Source organism: Salvelinus namaycush, chromosome 12, assembly GCF_016432855.1.
Source record: "Salvelinus namaycush isolate Seneca chromosome 12, SaNama_1.0, whole genome shotgun sequence".
NCBI lineage: Eukaryota > Metazoa > Chordata > Actinopteri > Salmoniformes > Salmonidae > Salvelinus > Salvelinus namaycush.
Window position 1 is genome coordinate 19,577,170 of NC_052318.1, and position 22,748 is coordinate 19,599,917.

The 22,748-nt window shown below is 41.1% G+C and overlaps 1 protein-coding gene across 1 annotated transcript in view; it reads left to right on the forward strand.

The window, feature by feature from the left end:
• The window catches only part of LOC120056488 (endothelial cell-selective adhesion molecule-like), a 75,642-nt gene extending 57,094 nt beyond the window's left edge, over window positions 1-18,548 (forward strand). The window contains exons 2-7 of the mRNA XM_039004662.1: window positions 4,926-5,071; window positions 7,102-7,303; window positions 9,985-10,140; window positions 14,488-14,610; window positions 16,429-16,558; window positions 16,766-18,548. Of these exons, the coding sequence (XP_038860590.1) occupies window positions 4,926-5,071; window positions 7,102-7,303; window positions 9,985-10,140; window positions 14,488-14,610; window positions 16,429-16,558; window positions 16,766-17,264 (1,256 nt within the window). The 3' untranslated portion in view covers window positions 17,265-18,548. The remainder of the gene's footprint in view (window positions 1-4,925; window positions 5,072-7,101; window positions 7,304-9,984; window positions 10,141-14,487; window positions 14,611-16,428; window positions 16,559-16,765) is intronic.
• The last annotated feature ends 4,200 nt before the right edge of the window (window positions 18,549-22,748 follow it).

Genomic DNA, 22,748 nt, shown 5'->3' on the forward strand with positions numbered 1-22,748 from the left:
CAGATTTGCTTTGTTAAAATACCCTGCTACAATAAATGCAGCCTCAGGATCTGTGGTTTCCAGTGAAGTTCTTTTGAGGGCCGTCGGTTTCGGCTTGAATTGGTATGTAAACGGCCGTGGCGACGACGGAGAATTCTCTTGAGATAATATGGTTGCCATTTAATTGTGAGGTGTTCTAGGTCGGGTGAACAAAGCGCTTGAGTTCCTGTATGTTCCTAGAATTACACCATGAGTCGTTAATCATGAAACGCACCTGTCTGCCCTTCTGCTTCCCGGGGAGCTATTTATTCCTCAAGGCGCAATTTACTGAGAATCCTGCTGGGTTTACCGACTCATGTTTACATGATACAAAGTATTTTACAGGCCCCGATGTCTCTGGAAAGAAATCCTTGCTCTAAGCTCATCAACTTTGTTATCCAAAGACTGAACATTAGCGAGTAATATACTCTGAAGCGGTGGGTGGTGTGCGTTCCTCCTACGTCGAACCAGCAGGCCGCCTCGAGTGCCTCTCCTCCGCCGGCGACGTTTTGGGTCAGCCTCTGGAATAAGTTAAATTGCTCTGGGGGAGTGAACAAAGGATCTGCTCCAGGGAAGTCATATTCCTGGTCATAATGCTGGTAGTTCTGGTGAGTTACCGTCGCTCTAATATCCAATAGTTCTTCCCGGCTGTAAGTAATGACACACATTTTCTGAGCTAATAATGTAAAAAATAATACACAACAAAGTTTCTTAAGAGCTAGTCGCGATGCTGCCATCTCTTTCCACTGTTTTGGAGTTCTTGCCTTTCCTCCCCGGTCCCTAAACAAAACAGACAACTTTACCGGTGTTAACTAGATTGCTAATGCATTCATTCTATTGATGTGAGACATTTATTCTGGTGAGCACGACTTTATTTTTAGTCTTCTGGGGCTACAAGTTATGATAAACCGAATGTCGGAAATGTATAGTATGGCCTACCAAATGTTGGAAATTATAAGCAGAAACGTGTCTAAATTAAGGGTGAAGGTAGCCAGTAGTAAATTAATTATAGTAGGCTAAATTATGGAATTATAGTGGATCGAACTGCGCAGGTAGCCTACTTTTTTTGAAGTGATGTTTGACAATCAGATGAACTACAATCACACAACACCCATGATCTGCACAGACCGTAAAAACAACAGTAAACGGGATAAGATTTTTACATGCCACAGTAACCAGTCTTTGATCAAGATATCCCAGGCATCTTATCCAGGTTTCTCATAACCGTGATACAAGCGTTTTCATGTTATTGTAAACGGGATTTGATGTGTATGTGTCAACTTGAAAACAGAATACTTGATATTGGTGTGCATGCAAACATGGTCATTGTTGTTTTAAGCTCATTGGTGCTCAGTGGCAGGTATCTGCTGCTTCCACCTGGTCATTTGGACACATTGCAGTCTGTCTCTGGCCATGTGGTTGTTATTGAGTAAATCTCCACTCAGTCAGAACAGGCAGTGGACTGGGCTGATTGGTGATTGGGCATTTTACAAAAATGTAGCCGGTTTGTTTTAGTCATTTTTATCATGTCAGTTATGTGAGAGATTGCTTCTGTGTTTGAGAATAAGATTAGGAGTTTAATCTATTGAATAATCAAAATTATACTGGTATCCTCGTGTTCTGATAACCCTGGGCTAAGAATTTGGAGTATGGCTAAAAGAATATGAACAATAATTTGGGAGTGGGAAGATCAGAAGTCCTATACAGACACACACATTACATTTCATACCACATGGACGCTCAACAGACACGCACTGAGAAGCTTACACACTCCCATGTGATAGTTAAACCCCCATGCACACAAGCAGGCCCCATATGCAGGCACACATGCATGCAGTGACACACTGGATTGCGAGAAATGAAGATTGCACACAACTCTTTAAAATTGGAAATGTAATTTTATTGAAAGACAACAAGGATATTGCAGTACCATAATATGAAATGATTACTCAAAACTAGTAACATTGATAGAGCTTCTCTTCTATTTGATTTACAATTAGTGATGAAGTCAATTTCTCCTCCACTTTGAGCCAGGAGAGATTGACATTCATGTTGTTTGCTCTCTGTGTACATCCAAGGACCAGCCGTGCTGCCATGTTCTGAGCCAATTGCAATTTTTCTGAGTTCCTCTGTGGAACTTTCACATTTCTTACCAATTGCTGCAGCTGTACACAGCCCATCTGTAAATGGCCCATCCAACCAACTACCTACCTCATCCCCATATTTGTTTTTCTGCTCTTTTGCACACCAGTATGTCTACTTGCACATCCTCATCTGCACATATCACTCCAGTGTAAATTGTTATTACTTTGCCACTATTGGCCTATTTATTGCCTTACCTCCATTTTCTCACACTGTATACAGATTTTTCTATTGTGTTATTGACTGTAAATTTGTTTATCCCATGTGTAACTCTGTTTTTGTCGCACTGCTTTGCTTTATCTTGGCCAAGTCGCAGTTGTAAATCAGAACTTGTTCTCAACTGGCCTACCTGGTTAAATAAAGGTGAAATAAAATAGTGGCACCTGACCACACGACTGAACAGTAGTCCAGGTGTGACAAAACTAGAGCCTGCAGGATTTGCCTTGTTGATAGTGCTGTCAAGAAGGTAGAGCAGTGCTTTATTATGGACAGACTTCTCCAAATCTTAGCTACTGTTGTATCAATATGTTTTGACCGTGAGTTTACAATCAAGGGTTACTCCAAGCAGTTTAGTCACCTCAACTTGCTCAATTTCCACATTATTTAGTTGAGGTTTAAGGTTTAGTGAATTATTTGTAGCATTCAGGGCAGTTAGAGGGACATAAATTGGGTTACTTACTTTGTCTACCAATGCCCCTGGTATAATGTACATTTGCTTAAGCATTATGATGACTCAGCGACACAATGGTAGAGATTAACAGAGCTGGGCTTGGGTCATTGATTAATCATTGTCTCAATGCAGCCTTATGCTGTGAAAGGATCCAGGAACGCAAATGATTTGGGTGGATCCCATCCTCCTTAAAACGTGTTTTGTTTCCAAAAGGATCCGAAATTGTCAACAAAAGCCAGGTTTTAGCTAGCTGGCTCACAAGCAAGGGATAAGAACGTTGGCATTGAGCATGACAACGGAACATTAAAGAACAAATATCGTTCATGAATATCAAGCTAAACTGAACCAACGACTGGGTTGCGTCTCTAGCAACCAAAATATAAGAGTATGAATTTTTCTTATACACTGAACAAAAATATTTATTTCTCAATTTTGTGCACAATTTGTTTACGTTCCTGTTAATGAGCATTTTATTATTTTGTCAAGATAATCCATCCACCTGGCAGGTGTGGCATAGCAATAAGCTGATCAAATGGCCTGATCATTACACAGGTGCACCTTGTGCTGGGGCAATAGAAGGCAACTCTAAAATGTGCAGTTTTGTCACAACACAATGCCACAGATGTCTCAAGATTTGAGGGAGCGTGCAATTGGCATGCTGACAGCAGGAATGATTTGATGTCCACCAGAGCTGTTGCTAAACAATTCATGTTAATTTCTCTACCATAAGCCGCCTCAACATCGTTTTAGAGAATTTGACAGTACGTCTGATTGGCTGGGCCTGGCTCCCCAGTGGCTGCGACCCTGCCCATTTTAAGGTGACATCCATAGATTAGGGCCTAATTAATTAATTTAAATTGACTTTCCTTATATGGACAGTAATTTAACAAAAACTTTGCGTTTTTATATTTTTATTCAGTATAAATGAGTTTTATTTCTAATGGTAAACGTTGACTTAGTGTTGGTTCTGTACATTACCATAGTTGCCAAAGAAAGCAATATGAAAACGCATTTACCTGTAGAAATACTATTTTTCGTTGATATTTTCATTTTTGGGGGTGCACTGAGTGCGCTCTCGGCATTCATATATTCAGGTGGTGTGTGGGGGGGATGCGGTTGTGTGTGTGTGGGGGGGGGGGATGCGGTTGTGGGAATGCGGTGGTGGGTGGGGTTGCGGAGGTGTGTGTTTGCGGGTAGGGAATGCTGTGGTGTGTGGGTGGGGATGCGGCGGTGTGTGGGTGGGGATGCGGTGGTGTGTGTTTAGTGGGGGATGCGGCCGTGGGGGGGAAATGCGGTCATGTAGGGGGGAGATGCGGCGGTGGTGTGTGGGGGGGGGTGCGGTGGGGTGTGTGTGTGAACCTCCCCAAGTGCTTGTCTGTTTGTATTTTTTCCCATCTTTGGTTGGTAGGAACAATTGTTTCATGATGTGGGTTGTGCGCAAAGTGGATGTCTCCATGAGCTGTGGTTGGCAAGCCTGTGATGGCTTATTATTGGTTCCAATAGCTCTGGAAGAGAGCGTCAAATAAGTTTTGTCTTTGCAAATTGTTTCCATGTTTCCCTACTAAGCATTGTCATTTTTTGTTTTCATAGCTCTTTTTTTACAGTATGAGGAATCTCGTGAAGTAGATTTCTTGAAGGGTGACACATTTTGCACTGACAATCAAATTAAATGTGGCTTGTCAACATTTTGACTTGGCAAGTGTCAGTCTTTTTGTTTTGATATGAAAGTGGACTGTAAATGTGATTGATTGCCTCTGTGTCCACCTATAATAGATCTGAGAGAAGACTTTTTGATATGACATGTTTTAAGTGCTTGTCAACAAGCCACAACCGCTACAGCTTTTCCTCATCAAAACTTGTATCTTGAGAAACTACAAAAATAAACATGCTTGCAGTGTGTGAAACAAAAGCTTAGCAGGTTATCATTTCAAACACAGCTTGGGAAAAGCATGTCTTATTGTTTTTTCCATTCTGCCAGAAACAATTACAAAACGCAGGGGCTTTTCAATCTATTAAGCCAGATAATCACAACCACACTCGGACAGGTTCCTTAAGTAAGTACTCTGTTTTTCCCCTCCCCCTCTCCGTCCTCCAGGTGTGCTGGCCCAGATCCAGATGCCCCAGAGTATCATGAAGGTGATCGAAGGTCAGAAGGTGGTGCTGCAGGCCTGGTACAGCACCAGCTACAGCATCGGCAAGAACACCGTCCTCTGGAACTTTGTAGCCAATAACTCTCAACTGGTGAGTGTTTGGGCTCTGTTATGTTCTGTGTGTGGTGCCTTTAGCATCTGTGCTGATTGTCTGACGATTTAGGGCCGTTCTTACTTGAGACGTGTACAGTAACTTGAACTTTCTCACCAAACATTAAGGCAATGGCATATTTGTGCATCTTAAGTTGGGATGTGTGAAGATCCCTTTGATCATGCAGTGGTCATGATTAGTCTGTGACATCCTAAGGCTACAATATAATGTCCCAGAGGCCAGTAAGGTACCTGCATTAGCTCTGCATACCAGTTAAATACTTTTTTTTAAATTATTTTTATTTAACCTTTATTTAAGTTGGTTTGGGACTCCCAATCACGGCCGGATGTGATACAGCCTGGATTCAAACCAGGTACTATAGTGACACCTCTTGCACTGAGATTCAGTGTCTTAGACCGCTGCGCCACTCGGGAGCCCAGAAGTACTTTATACATGGAAGTTTATTTTTTGTAAAAATGTATAAAATCTGTAATATGACTTTTGTAAGTTGAACTTGAAATGATGAATGTATTTAATTTTGTTAGGGTTTGTTTTAATGTTTAACTCAGACTTCTGTGATAATTATCATTTGTCTGTTGATTATTACAGATAATGTGTTTGCTGTTTTGTGCAATTTTTACTCAAAAGCTCCCAACTACCAGAGTGCCAAGTCTAGGACCAAAAGGCTCCTCAACAGCTTCTACCCCCAAGCCATAAGACTGCTGAACAATTAATAAAATTGCCACCAGACAATTGACATTGACAACCCCCCCCCCCCCCCTCTCCATTTTGTACACTGTTGCTACTTGCAGTTTTTTATTATCTATGCATAGTCACTTCACCTACATCTACCAATTACCTCAACTAACCTGTACCCCTACACACTGACTCAGTACTGGTGCCCCCTGTATATAGCCTCGTTATTCTTATTGTGTTACTTTTTATTATTACTTTTTATTTTAGTCTACTTGGTGAATATTTTCTAAACTCTTCTTGAACTGCACTGTTGGTTAAGGGCTTGTAAGTAAGCATTTCACGGTAAAGTCTACCCTTGTTGTATTCGGCGCTTGTGACAAATTAAGTTTGATTTGAACTACAACTGAAAATCTTTCTTGCTTGGCCATCTGTGGTGGAACGTGGGGGAATATTATCATGAAGGATGTTGACTGCTGTTAATCTGGCAAAGCTCTTCCTTCGGAAACCCTCAGAAATGAGTCTAATAAAATGCTTAGCACTCCATCTTTCCAATGTATTTTACCCCTGCTTGAAAATGCATAAATATAAAATAGCTTGTTTTTGGCTTTTTCCGACTAACATTTCAGAAAATTAGGCCATCAAGTGATACGACTCTAAACCACTTGAGAGGTGGTTTAGGGGTTAGGTTGGGGTTAACCCTTTACAAAACAAAAACAAATGAAGCTTGTGAAAGCGGGCAGTTGGCCATAAGGCTCTCATCTGACTTGGATCTTCAAACTTGCATCCACAGACAGTACTATCTAGGGACGTGCATGGGCTTATATTTGCTAATCACAGATTTGTTTTACAGTAGTATACAGATGGACCAAGTCCCAAAGGGGAAAAACAAAGACAAAAAAATCCAGTTTGAGTCTAGTAGTTACCATTCCACTACAGTAGCACTCACCAACAGTAGATTGGGAGGTTGCAGTTGTTGGTGCTTTGGCTAAAGGCCCAGTCATGGAGCGGTAGTCGGATTTAACTACGGAATGTCTGAGTTGTGAGCCTTTATCTCAACTCTGAATCCGACTTCGTCTTTAGCTCCAAATGATAATTCTGTCTTGCTTGTTTGCATAATGATCTATATGATATTTTAAAGTACTTTACTTCTATTCATACTCCAATGTACTCAATATTGCCTTATCATGGCTCTATTAAGAACATAACATTAGCTAAGAGAACCTCCTTAGTAATGGTAGACTACATGGTGTAAAATAAAGAAAAAGCTAAATTATTTTCTAGGGACCTTTTCAACAATCTTCATGGCTCTTGTCCCCTCCATCCAACCCACACAGATAATCTCCTACACCCTAGACTCAATTAGTTTAGGCAGCCCGCAGTTTGAGGAGCGAGTCGGCTTCACAGCCACCATGCCCTCGGCCAACCTCTCTCTGTACATCAACAACACGAAGGAGTCAGACTCGGGACGCTACTTCTGCCAGGTCATCATCCCCGGGGCCCAGGGCTTGACCGGGGAACTTGTCCTCGACGTCATTGGTAAGGACGAGGAGACCCCTTATGTAGTTCTTGTAGTCATGCAGTACGCCATCTGTGTATTCTTATGAGCTGTACATGTAGAATGAGGCATGCATGTACGTATACAGTGCCATCAAAGTATTCATACCCCTTGACTTATTCAAAATGTTACAGCCTGAATTAAAAATGGATGAAATTGACTGACTGCTTTCGCTCACCCATCTACACACAATACCCCATAATGGCAAAGTGAAAACATGTTTTTAGGAAAGTTTGCTAATTTATTGAAAGTGAAATACAGCAATTGAATTTCCATAAGTATTCACATACCTTTGCTATGACACTCCATATTGAGCTCGGGTGCATCCTATTTCCTTTGATCATCCTTGATGTCACTAGAACTTGATTGGAGTACACCTGTGGCCAATTCAATTGTTTGAACATGATTTAGAAAGATACATACCTTTCTACAGTATATAAGGTCCCACAGTTGACAGTGTATGTCAGAGCAGAAACTATACCATGAAGTCCAAGGAACTGGCCACAGATCTCCAAGATTGGTACTGTATGCCTCATCACAATTCTGTCAAAGTTTGGACACCAACCTCATTCAATGGTTTTTCTTTATGTTTTACATTGTATAATATAGTGAAGACATCAAACTATGAAATAACACACATGGAATCATGTAGTAAGCAAAAAAGTGTTAAACAAATCTAAATATTTTATATTTGAGTTTCCTCAAAGTAGCGGTGATGACCGCTTTGCACACTTTTGGCATGATCTCAACCAGTTTCACCTGGAATGCTTTCCCAACAGTTTTGAAGGAGTTCCCACAAATGCTGAGCACTTGTCGGGAGCTTTTCCTTCATTCCGAGGTCCAACTCAACCTAATTGAGATGGTTTGGGATGAGGTCGGGTGATTGTGGAGGCCAGGTCATCTGAGGCCAGGTCATAATGCTCCATCACTCTCCTTCTTGGTCAAATAGTCCTTACACAGCCTGGAGGGGGTGTTTTGGGTCATTGTCCTGTAGAAAAACAAATGATAGTCCCGCTAAGCGCAAACCAGATAGGATGGTGTATCGCTGCAGAATGCTGTGGTAGCCATGCTGGTTAAGTGTGCCTTGAATTCTAAATAAATCAGACAGTTTCACCAGCAAAGCACCATCACACCTCCTCCATGCTTCACGATGGTAACCACACATGTGGAGATCATCCATTCACCTACTCTGCGTCTCACAAAGACACGGCGGTTGGAACCAGAAATGTGGACTCATCAGACCAAAGGACAGATTTCCACCGGTCTAATGTTCATTGCTCGTGTTTCATGGCACAAGTATGTCTCTTCTTATTATTGGTGTCCTTTTAGTAGTGGTTTCTTTGCAGCAATTCAACTATGAAGGCCTGATTTATGCAGTCTCTGAACTGTTGATGTCTTTTAGCCAGTTGCACCCTGTGGTTCAGGGTGCAACTGAGCTGGCCGTCCGAACCTGTGGTTCTAGAGCTGGCCGTCCGACCAAACTGAGCAACCAGGCAAGAAGAACATTAGTCAGGGAGGTGACCAAGAGCCCAATGACCACTAACAACTACAAAGTTCCTTGGCTGAGATGGGAGAACCTGACAGAAGGACAACCGTATCTGCAGCACTTCACCAATCTGGGCTTTATGGGAGTGGCCAGACGGAAGCTACTCCTGAGAAAATGGCATATCGCAGCACACCTGGAATTTGCAAAAAGGCAAGTGAAAGACCCTGAGCGTAAGGCAAAAGATTGTCTGAAGAGACAAAAATTGAACTCTTTGGCCTGAATGCAAACGGCTATGTCTTGAGAACCAGGCACAGCTCATCACCTGTCAAACACCATCCCTTCCGTGAAGCATGGGAAGGCTTTTCATCAGAGGCAGGAATTGGGAGACTGGATAGAGGGAACAATGAATGGAGACAAATATAGGCAAACCCTTGATGAAAACCTGCTTCAGAGTGCAAACTACCTTAGACTGGGGTGAATATTTACATTCCAACAGGACAATGACCCCAAGCATAGAGCCAAAGCAATGCTGGAATGGCTTCAGAACAAGAATGTGAAAGTCCTTGATTGACCCAGACAATGCCCAGTCTTGAATCCCATTGAAAATCTGTGGAAGACTTGAAGATTGCTGTTCACCGCCACACCCCATCTAACTTACAGATTTTCTCAAGCTCTGTTAAGGAAGAATGGGAGAAAATTGCAAAATACAGATGTGCAAAGCTGATACAGACATACCCAAGATGATTCAAAGTTGTAATTGGCGCCAAAGGTGCTTCTACAAAGTATTTACTCAGGTGTGAATACTTATCTAAATGAGATATTTCTCTCTGTAATTTTCAATACATTTGCTAACTTGTATCAATTTTGAATTCCGTCTGTAACCCAACAAAATGTGGAATAAGTCAAGGGGTATGAATACTTTCTGAAAGCACTGTATATGATCAAATGCTGATAAGACACACACACACACTTACAGATGTGCTCTACTTGCACATAAACCCGCATACAGTACATGCGCACCCGCATACCTGTACACACGTTCCTGTATGTATCTTAACACAATAGTTTCACTGTTTGCCACTACCCTAAATCCTTAACATTATTCTATCTATCATTATTCAAATACTGTAACTTAGCATCTCATCACAAATGTTCAACCTCTCTCCTATATCTCAGTCCCTCCTGCTGTCCCAGAGTGCGCTCTGTCGGGGAAGCCAGTTCTGAAAGGCAACGTCACGCTGAGCTGTAAGTCCAAGTCAGGCAAGCCCATCCCCATGTACAAGTGGCAGAAGACCAGCCCCACGTCTGAAGTCTTCTTCTCTCCCATGCTCAGTGAGTAACTAATTGCAGTCTGACATCTGAAACATGGAGGTCTAACTTTATTAACCAACATCATAAGCAAAACCTTTTGTTTACTCAGAAATAGTGTATTTATTGTAAATGTACTGTATTTCAGGGAGAGCTTGCTCTCTTTCTGCAATTTGATAAGACTTTGAACTTTGAGTACTGTAATAGTATGTCGTTCAACCAAGTTGTTGTGCACACGTAATGTGAGTTGCTCTGGATAAGAAATGTACACAGTATATACCATAAGCAAATGTAATGACAAAGCAGAGGGTATAATTTTGCCAATGCCAGGGATTTTGAAAAAGTTACATTTGAATTGAGGCAATCAGGTCTCACTTTACGTCAAGTGTCCTAAAGTTACAGGTATTATTTCACTTAGAACTCACTGTATCACAATTCCAGTGGGTCAGAAGTTTACATACACTAAGTACACTGTGCCTTTAAACAGCTTGGAAAATTCCAGAAAATTATCTCTTGGCTTTAGAAGCTTCTGATAGGCTATTGACATCATTTGAGTCAATTGGAGATGTATTTGGCCTACCTTAAAACTCAGTGCCTCTTTGCTTGACATCATGAAAAAATCTAAAGAAATCAGCCAAGACCTCAGAATTTGTTTTAGACCTCCAAGTCTGGTTCATCCTTGGGAGCAATTTCCAAATGCCTGAAACAATAGTACACAAGTATAAACACCATGGGACCACGCAGCCATCATACCGCTCAGGAAGGAGACGTGTTCTGTCTCCTGGAGATGAATGTACTTTGGTGCGAAAAGTGCAAATCAATTTCAGAACAACAGCAAAGGACCTTGTGAAGATGCTGGAGGAAATGGGTACAAAGTATCTATATCCACAGTAAAACAAGTCCTATATCGACATATCTTGAAAGGACGCTCAGCAAGGAAGAAGCCACTGCTCCAAAACCTCCATAAAAAGCCAGAATACGGTTTGCAACAGCACATGGGGACAAAGATCATACTTTTTGGAGAAATGTCCTTTGGTCTGATGAAACAAAAAAATAACTGTTTGGCCATAATGACCATTGTTATGTTTGGAGGAAAAAGGGGGAGGCTTTCAAGCTGAAGAACACCATCCCAACCGTGAAGCACGCGGGTGGAAGCATCATGTTGTGGGGGTGCTTTGCTGCAGAAGGGACTGGTGCACTTCACAAAATAGATGGCATCATGAGGAGCAAAACAATGGATATATTGAAGCAACATCAAGACATCAGTCAGGAAGTTAAAGCTTGGTCGCAAATGGGTCTTCCAAATGGATAATGATCCCAAGCATACTTCCAAAGTTGTGGCAAAATGGCTTCAGGACAACGAAGTCAAGGTATTGGAGTGGCCATCACAAAGCCCTGACCTCAATCCTGTAGACAATTTGTGGGCAGAACTGAAAAAGCGTGTGCGAGCATGGAAGCCTACAAATCTGACTCAGTTACACCAGATCTGTCAGGAGGAATGGACCAACATTCACCCAACTTGTTGTGGAAGGCTACCCAAAACGTTTGACCCAAGTTAAACAATTTTAAAGGCAATGCTACCAAATACTGTGTATGTAAACTTCTGACACACTGGGAATGTGATGAAAGAAATAAAAGCTGAAATAAATCCTCTACTATTATTCTGACATTTCACTTTCTTAAAATAAACTGGTGATCCTAACTGATATAAGACAGGGGATTTTTACTAGGATTAAATGTCAGGAATTGTGAAACTGAGTTTTAATATATTTGGCTAAGGTGTGTGTAAACTTCCGACTTCAACTGTATCTATGTGGATTTAAGGACTCTTAATGTGAAATGGAACAGGCAAATCAAAAGAATTGTGCATAAACAAATCAGTTTCAGTAGGCATAGCCGTGTGATTATTCTGTTTTTGTTTTGACATGGAGATTTAGGGGCTAATCTGTTTGGGACTAGATTAAAGCACACAAGGTTGCATCCTAATGTGACTCTGCTCAAATCCACTATTTTTTCCCAAACCCATAGTCAGTGTTCCCATACTTAGATAATGTATTTCCTCTCATTTGTGGGGTGCAAGAATTGGATAAGTATCCCACATTGTTTGGTATATTTACATTTTCTGGTTAGTAGTGATTTAATGATGAGGGAAAAAGCGCATATAATCAATGCACAGTGTCCATATAAGGACAGCCGCAGAAGTGGCAGGACTGACAATGCTGTCCTAATATGGACACTGTATGGGTGTCAGTGGAGGCTCCTCAGAGGAGGAAGGGAAGGACCATCCTCAGTGAATTTCATAAAAATAATGAAACATTAAGTTACCCTTTTTAGATAACACTATACTACATATTTTCACGTCACCAAATAATTGATTAAAACACACTGTTTTGCAATGAAGGCCTATAGTAGCTTCAACATCACTCTGTAGGGTAGCACCATGGTGTAGCCAGAGGACAGCTCCTTTCTGTCCTCTGAGTACATTGACTTCAATAAATCAAATTTTATTTGTCACATACACATGGTTAGCAGATGTTAATGCGAGTGTAGCGAATTGCTTGTGCTTCTAGTTCCGACAATGCAGTAATAACCAACGAGTAATCTAACCTAACAATTCCACAACTACTACCTTATACACACACGTGTAAAGGGATAAAGAATATGTACATAAAGATATATGAATGAGTGATGGTACAGAACGGCATAGGCAAGATGCAGTAGATGGTATAGAGTACAGTATATACATATGAGATGAGTAATGTAGGGTATATAAACATAAAGTGGCTAGTGATACATGTATTACATAAAGATGGCAAGATGCAGTAGATGATATAGAGTACAGTATATACATATACATATGAGATGAGTAATGTAGGGTATGTAAACATTATATTAAGTGGCATTGTTTAAAGTGGCTAGTGATACATTTTTACATAAATTTCCATCAATTCCCATTATTAAAGTGGCTGGAGTTGAGTCAGTATGTTGGCAGCGGCCGCTAAATGTTAGTGGTGGCTGTTTAACAGTCTGATGGCCTTGAGATAGAAGCTGTTTTTCAGTCTCTCGGTCCCTGCTTTGATGCACCTGTACTGACCTCGCCTTCTGGATGATAGCGGGGTGAACAGGTAGTGGCTCGGGTGGTTGTTGTCCTTGATGATCTTTATGGCCTTCCTGTGACATCCTAGGAGGCTCATGGTTCTCACCCCCTTCCATAGACTCACACAGTAATTATGACAACTTCCGGAGGACATCCTTCAACCTATCAGAGCTCTTGCAGCATAACTGACATGTTGTCTGCCCAATTTTTAAAGGATCAGAATGAATGTAGTGCTGAAAGCATAAGCTACAGCTAGCTAGCATTGCAGTGCATAAAATGTGAGTAGTTGACTCAGAGAGAGAAGACAATAGTTTAACAGTTTTGAACAAATTACATTTATTCAAAAATGAAGGAGAAGCGAGATTTGCTTTTACACTTTCACTTAGCTAGCGAATTCAGGGAGCTAATTTCGCCTACTCAAAGTTCTGGAGTGAAGGATGCTATGTTAGCTAGCTGGCTATGGCTATCCAATACTGGAACTCTTCCAAGTAAGCTTTTGGTTTTATTAATTTATTGCCACGAGACCCACCTGTGTAACTGCTTGCTGCTGACTGTACACTGTACTGCATGATTGTATGTGGTTTACTAGAGCATTAGTTTTAGTAGCTATGTTGACTGACGTTAATATGGTGACAACGATGTAGGCGGTTTATAGAGGTTATAATATGACGGTTTGGCTTGGAAAAGTTTTTTTTCCGGCTGGTCACAGAAAGCTGATGTGTTGTGCACTGAAGTCCACAAGCGAATTGAAAAGGTGAGAGAAGGAATAAAACGACCAAAGGGATTATGCTGTTATGTGACTGCTATGAAAGTCAACTGTATTTGCGTGTGATCAGGGGTGTATTCATTCTGCCGATTCTGTTGATTTTTAAAAAAAACATTTACCTACCGAAACGGGGATTAACATACCTGAATTTGTCCAATAGAAAATCTAGTTTGCACACCCTAGATCAGCTAGATGCAGGGAAGAGTGCAAGGTGGTTTTGAATGAGTCAATGTCTGTCACCTTGATTGCTCAAATGTACCTCGACCTGTGCCCCTACCTATGTTGTAAACTTTAATTCATAAGCTAGGTTGTAGCAACCTCATGATAGGTATAGGGAAAATGAGTGTCATGTAGAAGCCTAAACCTATCGATGTTACGTTGAGCTAGGTGAATGGAATATGAATGACAGTCATCCAATATGCTGTAATAGAAATAAGGCCATGCTTATACAAATAATCATCCTCCCTAAACGGCACGACCACCACTGATGGGTGTGTTTGTGTTACAGATGAGAAGACAGGCACCCTGAAGCTGAGCAACCTGAGCACCAACATGTCGGGGAAGTACGTGTGTTTGGCCAGCAACACAGCCGGCACAGAGAGATGCTACATCAACCTGGAGGTCATCACCTGTAAGTACTTTTATAGTGCAACACTGGACACACACGACTCACTGTACACTATGTGGGCCAGTCAGAATGTAGAGAAATGTGCTTCCTAAAACAGTTGGCACCTGGTGCGTGAAACGGCTTTGATAACCAGAGCATGCAGATATCCAGAGTAAGTAATTAAGAATGCATTTTAATTGGGACTGATTCACTGCCCTCACTTATATTGAGTTTTCCTTCATCTAATGTGCACTTAAAAAACAAATGTGCAAACCACTAAATGCAAACCAGATGGGATGGCGTATCGCTGCAGAACACTGTGGTAGCCATGCTGGGTAAGTGTGCCTTGAATTCTAAATAAATCAGACAGTGTCACCAGACAGTGTCACCAGCAAGCACCATCACACCACCTCCTCCATGCTTCACAGTAGGAACCACACATGCGGAGATCCGGTCACCTACTCTGCGTCTCACAAAGACACGGCGGTTGGAACCAAAAATCTCAAATTTGGACTCATCAGACCAAAGGACAGATTTCCACTGGTCTAATGTCCATTGCTCGTGTTTTGTGGCCAAAGCAAGTCTCTTCTTCTTATTGGTGTCCTTTAGTAGTGGTTTCTTTGCAGCAATTCGACCACGAAGGTCTGATTCACGCAGTCTCTTCTGAACAGTGGATGTTGTGTCTGTTACTTGAACTCTGTGAAGCGTTTATTTGTGCTGCAATTTCTGAGGCTGGTAACTCTCTAATGAACTTATCCTCTGCAGCAGAAGGAACTCTGGGTCTTCCTTTCCTGTGGCGGTCCTGAGAGCCAGTTTCATCATAGTGCTTGATGTTTTTTGACACTGCACTTGAAACTTTCAAAGATGTTGAAATCTTCTGGATTGACTGACCTTCATGTCTTAAAGTAATGATGGTCTGTCTTTTCTCTTTGCTTATTTGAGCTGTTCTTGCCATGATATGGACTTGCTATTTTACCAAATAGGGCTATCTTCTGTATACCACCCCTACCTTGTCACAACTGATTGGCTCAAACGCATTAAGAAGGAAAGAAATTCCACAAATTAACTTTTAACAAGGCACACCTGTTAATTGAAATGCTTTCCTGGTGACTACCTCATGAAGCTGGTTGAGAGAATGCCAAGAGTGTACAAAGCTGTCAAGGCAGGGTGGTGTACTTGGAAGTATCTAAAATATGAAATGCATTTTGATTTAAGACTTTTTGGTTACTACATGATTCCATATGTGTTATTACATAGTTTTGATGTCTACAATGTAGAAAATAGTAAAAATAAACCCTTGAATGAGTAGGTGTGTCAACTTTTGACTGGTACTGTATACACACACCACACACGGTGTGTCTGTATGTGTCAATTCCTACACTTGGTAGCTATCTCTTTCTGTTATCTATTACCACCTAACATTTCTTTCCTTAAAGTTTTCTGGGAGACTACAGTGTATAAAATAGGACAAAAAATGCAATTAAGCTTCTTTAAATTTGGTGGAAAAGGGACATTGGTTGGTGCTACTCTGTAAATTAAATGTCAATTTAATTTAGAGGGTTAATTGTCTTTTCTGTCTGTACGTTCTTATCTTTACATTGCCACAAAGACAGATCTCTGCCTAGTCATTGAAAAACACTGAACGGTCACAGGCTGCTGTACTTGTACTGTTGTACTAATGTACAAATAACATGATGCTGCTGTAGTTTTATCTTTTGGACCGCAAAGGGTAAATTACTACAGCATCTAAACAGTGTATTTATTTCATTTTCCCTGGAGAGTGAAGGTACTATACCACAGATCTGTAGTGCAAGTGTGTTTTAATGTTGTGTGTTTCCCCAGCGACCAACGCAGGGATGATTGCTGGGGCCACGGTGGGCTCGGTGCTGGGCTTAATCTTCATCATCCTCTTCCTCGTTGGTCTCCTGAGGAGAAGGAGAGACTCTGAGGAGGACCTGGCCAATGACATCAAGTTAGATTCACCTTCACGCGTGTGTGTGTGTGTGTGTGTGTGTGTGTGTGTGTGTGTGTGTGTGTGTGTGTGTGTGCACATATTAGTATACTATACAAAGAACATACCGTATGTATACTGTTATATACCTGTGACATGAAGGTGCGTGTATGCCAAATGGATGTCAGCCAGTCTCTCACCCCTTCTTTTCCTCCTCTCCACCCCCAGGGAGGATGCTCAGGCGCCCAAGCGCGTCTCGTGGGCCAAGAGCGGCGGCTCTGGCTCGGACGTGGTCTCCAAAAATGGCACACTCTCCTCCATCACCACCGCCAACAGGCCCCACCAGAGGGAGCCTTCTTCCCAGCTGTGTCCCCAGCGCCCTCCCTCTGACACCGCCTCCAACATCACTGCCACAGGCAGCGTCTCTGGCTACCGCCTCGGGCCGTGCCATGGAGCCTCCACACCCACACATGGCCACTCCCTGCCAGGCTACAGCTACAACACTGATACAACCCTGACCCGAGGACAACTGGCTAATTCTGCAGCCCCCAGTGCCAATGGTAGTCCCAGAACCCAGCACCCACAGACCTATACCCAGCCCCAGACAGCACGTCCGGCCCCACGCTCGCCACCTCTGCCCACTGTCGTGACCGCGTCCAACATTTCCCGCATGGGAGGGGTTCCCATCATGGTGCCAGCTCAGAACCAGGCCGGCTCGCTGGTGTAGTGCCAGTCTGTCATGGTACGGTGTCCTTTTACCCTTCAACTGTACTTACTCACATAGATTTTCATAAGGAAAAGATTCAGCTGCCACAAAGAGATAAGCTAACTCGAGGATTAAAGCTTGAATTGGCCATCGAAGATGGAGCGTTTGACCTGCTCAAAATGCAGTGAGATCATTGGTAAGACCTTAAGAGATGGACTGTGTTGCTAAACAAGGCTAATTTATTTAATGAAGCATACAGAAGTACATTTTATTAAAATGTTTTTTATACTTCGTATGTATACAAAATATGTACAGATCTGGATTTCATACATTTTGGAAGTTTTTCGTATTTCTTCTATTGCACATTCAAGCAGTGTATTTTTTTACAAAGTTTTCCAGTGCAACTATTTAAGTCATCGGTCTTTCTTTGACAAGATTGTATTCACTCTATCTATCACGTCCTACCAAGGCCATTGTATGATGTCAAGTCCCCGTTTTGAAAGTGACAAGATGTCATGGCACACTGGCCTTAGATCCCCTGATTTTACTTCCTGCAGATGGATATGACAATGTAGATTATGAAGGACCAAATTAGTTTGAAGAACAGCATATTATTAATTTTATTCTATCTATTTTAACTTCTCAAATGAGTATATTAGTGTAAAAATATGGTGGACTACTGCTGAATACCTGCCTAGCATCATGCAGTGAAGAAAATGACTGGGCATACTAGATTGAACATTTGTTACTACATTTTCTAAATGCAAAGTACACTTTTTGCCTTTTTCATGTAACTTGTTTCAAACTTCATGACAATTCTCTTTAGACACAGCTCTTAAAACGTAGGTCTTTTGCCACATAGGAATAGCTTTTCATATTATATAAAATACAATTTGACACATTTTGTCAATTACATGGAATTTAGCGACTAAGATGGTGGTTATATGGTTACACCATCGAGCTGTAATGATTTTGGATTGCTCTCTGCAAGGAAATTGTAAATAAGGTTTGCTTTCAATTGTATTGAGGCTGTTCATTAACACTTGTGACTGACTGGATACAAAAGCAGAGTTTCTACTTGTCAACATCCCAAGCCGACAACAAGTGAATTGATGGATATAGACCCAAATGGCGTCATATCAAATGAGTAAGATGAGGCACTTGTTTGAAACGAGGCATAAAAGACAAAATGTAAAATTTATCCATTTTTTACATTCAGCATAAATCTGTCAAAGGAAATAAGGTATTCTTTCTAACAAAGACATCTACATACAGTACCAGTCAAAAGTTTCGACATCTACTCATGCCAGGGTTTTTCTTTATTTTACTATGTTCTACATTGTAGAATAATAGTGAAGACATCAACACTATGAAATAACACATATGGAATGATGTAGTAACCAAAAAAGTGTTAAACAAATCAAAATATATTTGAGATTCTTCAAAGTAGCCACCCTTTGCCTTGATGACAGCTTTGTATACTCTCAACCAGCTTCATGAGTTAGTCACCTGGAATGCATTTCAATTAACAGGTTTTCCTTAAAAGTTAATTTGTGGAATTTCTTTCCTTAATGCGTATGAGCCAATCAGTTGTATTGTTAAAAGGGGGGGGGGGGTATACAGAAGATAACCCTATTTGGTAAAATAGCAAGTCCATATTATGGCACAAACAGCTCAAATAAGCAAAGAGAAATGACAGCCCATCATTACTTTAAGACATGCAGTCACAAAAACCATCAAACGCTATGATGAAACTGGCTCTTGTGAGGACCGCCACAGGAAAGGAAGACCCAGAGTTACCTCTGCTGTAGAGGATAAGTTCATTAGAGTTAACTGTACCTCAGATTGCAGCCCAAATAAATGCTTCACAGAGTTCAAGTAACAGACACATCTCAACATCAACTGTTCAGAGGAGAATGTGTGAATCAGGCCTTCATGGAAAATTGCTGCAAAGAAACCACTACTAAAGGACACCAATAAGAAGAAAAGACTTGCTTTGGCCAAGGAACACAAGCAATGAACATTAGACTGGTGGAAATCTGTCCTTTGGTCTGATGAGTCCAAATGTGAGATTTTTGGTTCCAACTGCCGTGTCTTTGTGAGACACAGAGTAGGTGAAGGGATGTTCTCTGCATGTGTGGTTCCCAACGTGAGGCATGGAGGAGGAGGTGTGGGGGTGCTTTGCTGGTGACACTGTGATTTATTTAGAATTCAAGGCACACTTAAACAGCATGGTTACCATAGCATTCTGCAGCGGTACACCATCCCATCTAGTTTGCGCTTAGTCCCACTATCATTTGTTTTTCAACAGGACAATTACCCAAAACACACCTCCAGGTGGTGTAAGGGTTATTTGACAAAGGAGAGTGATGGAGTGCTGCATCAGATGACCTGTCCTCCACAATCACCCAACCTCAACCTAATTGAGATGGTTAGATGAGTTAGACCACAGAGTGAAGGAAATGCAGCCAACAAGTGCTCAGCATATGTGGGAACTCCTTCAAGACTGTTGGAAAAGCATTCCTCATGAAGCTGGTTGAGATAATGCCAAGAGTGTGCAAAGTGGTCAAGGCAAAGGGTGGCTACTTTGAAGAATTGAACATATAAGATGTTTAACACTTTTTTTGGTTACAGGATTCCATATGTTATTTCATAGTGTTGATTTCTTCACTATTATTCTACAATGTAGAAAATAGTAAAAATAAAGAAAAACCCTTGAATGAGTAGGTGTCCAAACTTTTGACTGGTACTGTATATTTCCGGATGTTGTGTATCCCTGGGGTAAGTGAAGCTGCGGGACAGGGTAAATTAATCCGCATACAAATGTGTACTTAATGAAATAATACCACAACCTTTTTAAAACCATGTCTATCTTTATATCCCAAACTGAATTCAACACAATCACAATAGCGTTGTTTTATTTTAATCTTTTATCACTGACTTAGTACAACGTTTGTTAGGTGCTGTCACCTCATATCCCAGCGATAATGCCTTGCTTTGCGCCTCGGAAGGAGACACTTAAACTTGCCATTGGCTCAACTTACCCCAATGCAAACATTTTGACTAAATTAGCCCACACTGCTTCAAGGATGTACTTTCATACAAAGTTTAGGATCTCATATTGAAGATTATAGAGACTCCAGCTAATTTATAGAACAATATAAAAATGACCTATGGTTTCGATACAAGAATTATGACCCCTCTAACACAATAAATTGGACCTAACTTACCACTTTTTCCATGTGGTTTCTTCAGACTCCATGAAATGATGACCTCTTAAATATTTGGTCAAATGGTATATGTTGTGTATGATTTCCTAGAATCAACGTTGGCTCAATTTACCGTACCCCTTTTCTTGAACATCCAACTCTCCCTTATTGTTCAACGATGATTAGGTTCTGTTTTGTAGATATTATTGACTGCTACCAACCTGACCTTGCAATTCGATTTGATAAAGTGATTTGGCTATGTCGCTGATCAAACTACCCTCGAGTCAATCTGGTGTAATTTGATACCATTTACTTTTGCAAGACTACTGTCCAGTTTTTACTCTGTCTTGATTGATGTATTCAGACATGTTTATGTGTAGCAAGGTAATGTTGTAGGACCTAGGTTAGCCTAGGACCTAGGTTATGAACAAGCGATCCAAGAAACTAAATGTTGCACTTAAGACTACCCTTTAAATATGAAAAGGTTGAGGTTTGTGTCACTTTTTAAATTGGTGGACTGGTTCATATTAATGGCTGGATTGAAATTAATACAGTTTCAATGAAGCATGTCATTTTTGCTTCTAACCCTACCCTCAACATCAACCTCTATCACTTGAGAGTATATATTGTCAGTAAACTGGAGCAGAGAGAGACACTGTCTTGTGTCTGTTTTTATGAGCACAGAAGGTCGGGCTTGGGGAGAAAAAGACATATGCCAAAAAGGATTGTGTGTTTGTGTGTGTGCTGTAACTTTGAGTATGGCGACTTGCTCAGACTCAAAATAAGTGTATGTAGTAGTAATCATCAACGGCAAATTATTTTGTATTAAAGGGAAAATATGAATACTGGCCTCTTATTTTGTGATATTGTAATGTATATGCATTGTAACACAGGAATAGAATTCAAAAAGAGAAATTAATTATATAAACGTTGAATGTTACAGAATAGTTTTTAAATACTAGCTTAGTTTTAACTGATTATGGAACAGACACACTGATGCCCAAGGTGGTGCAAATTTGTGCATATAAGCTCAACCATAGACCACTATGTGCATGAGTTTCTTGAGTTTCTTATACTTTTATGTATATGGAAAATAATTGTATCAATTTTATTAAAAGATTAATTGTGTGTAAAACATTTGTATAATTGTTTTATTTTACCTCCTGGAGAAGCATTACAATTGTATGATCCAATAACATCTCAAACAGGAAGAGTTAACAATATATTGTATGCAGATCCCAGTTGTGTGAAGGCTTACAAAATTATGGCCTTAATCTTGACATTGATGCATGATTTTATTAATCGAAAGTGAGTCACTATGTCACCACCCTGTGGCCTAAATAACTTTGCAGTTTGTGTTCATTGCAGAGGTTTTGAGTCCAGAACGAATCAGTGTCTGGGAAACAGACCTTCATTGCATTGTGTTGCCTTGATTCAGTCAGCAGAGAGGGGAGGGACAAAAAAAGCACTTCTGGCTCACAGTTTTAGGGTAGCATGTTTATTTGAACTTGTGATTAGCAGTGTAGTATTCTCCTACATGGCTCAAAGGAATTCATAAAATGAGCCCATCTTATCATTGACAAACTCCATGATATAACTCCATGTGGCAGAATGGGGTGACACATACTCTATTCATTAAATAAAAGTATAAAATTAACAAAACAGTATCATGACCTATATCAAATATAAGATCACAGTAAAAAATAAATGGTCAAAAGAGCACTGGATATTCAAACATCATTGGCTGAAATAACAAAAACATTCAAATATACAGCACCTGTAATAAGCTACAGTGCTACCATGGCAGAAAAGATCAATAGCTTTTTTATTCAAATGAGTTAAGTTTGTTGAATAATGAGAGAACTGTTCAGTCCAAATTTCCTACATGTAAGTGAAACCCATCACTCCTCAATCTTTTTAAAAACATTTTTTTAAACTTTACCCCTTTTTCTCCCCAGTTTTGTGGTATCCAATTGGTAGTTAGTGTCTTGTCTCATCGCTGCAACTCCCGTACGGACTCGGGAGAGGCGAAGGTCGAGAGCCGTGCGTCCTCTGAAACACGACCCTGCTAAGCCGTACTGCTTCTTGACACAATGCCCATTTAACCCGGGAAGCCAGCCTCACCGATGGGTCGGAGGAAACACCGTACACCTGGCGACCGTGTCAGTGTGCACTGCGCCCGGCCCGCCACAGGAGTCACTAGTGCGTGATGGGACAAGGACATCCCTGCCGGCCAAACCCTCCCCTAACCCGGACGACGCTGCGCCAATTGTGCGCCGCCCCATGGGTCTCCCGG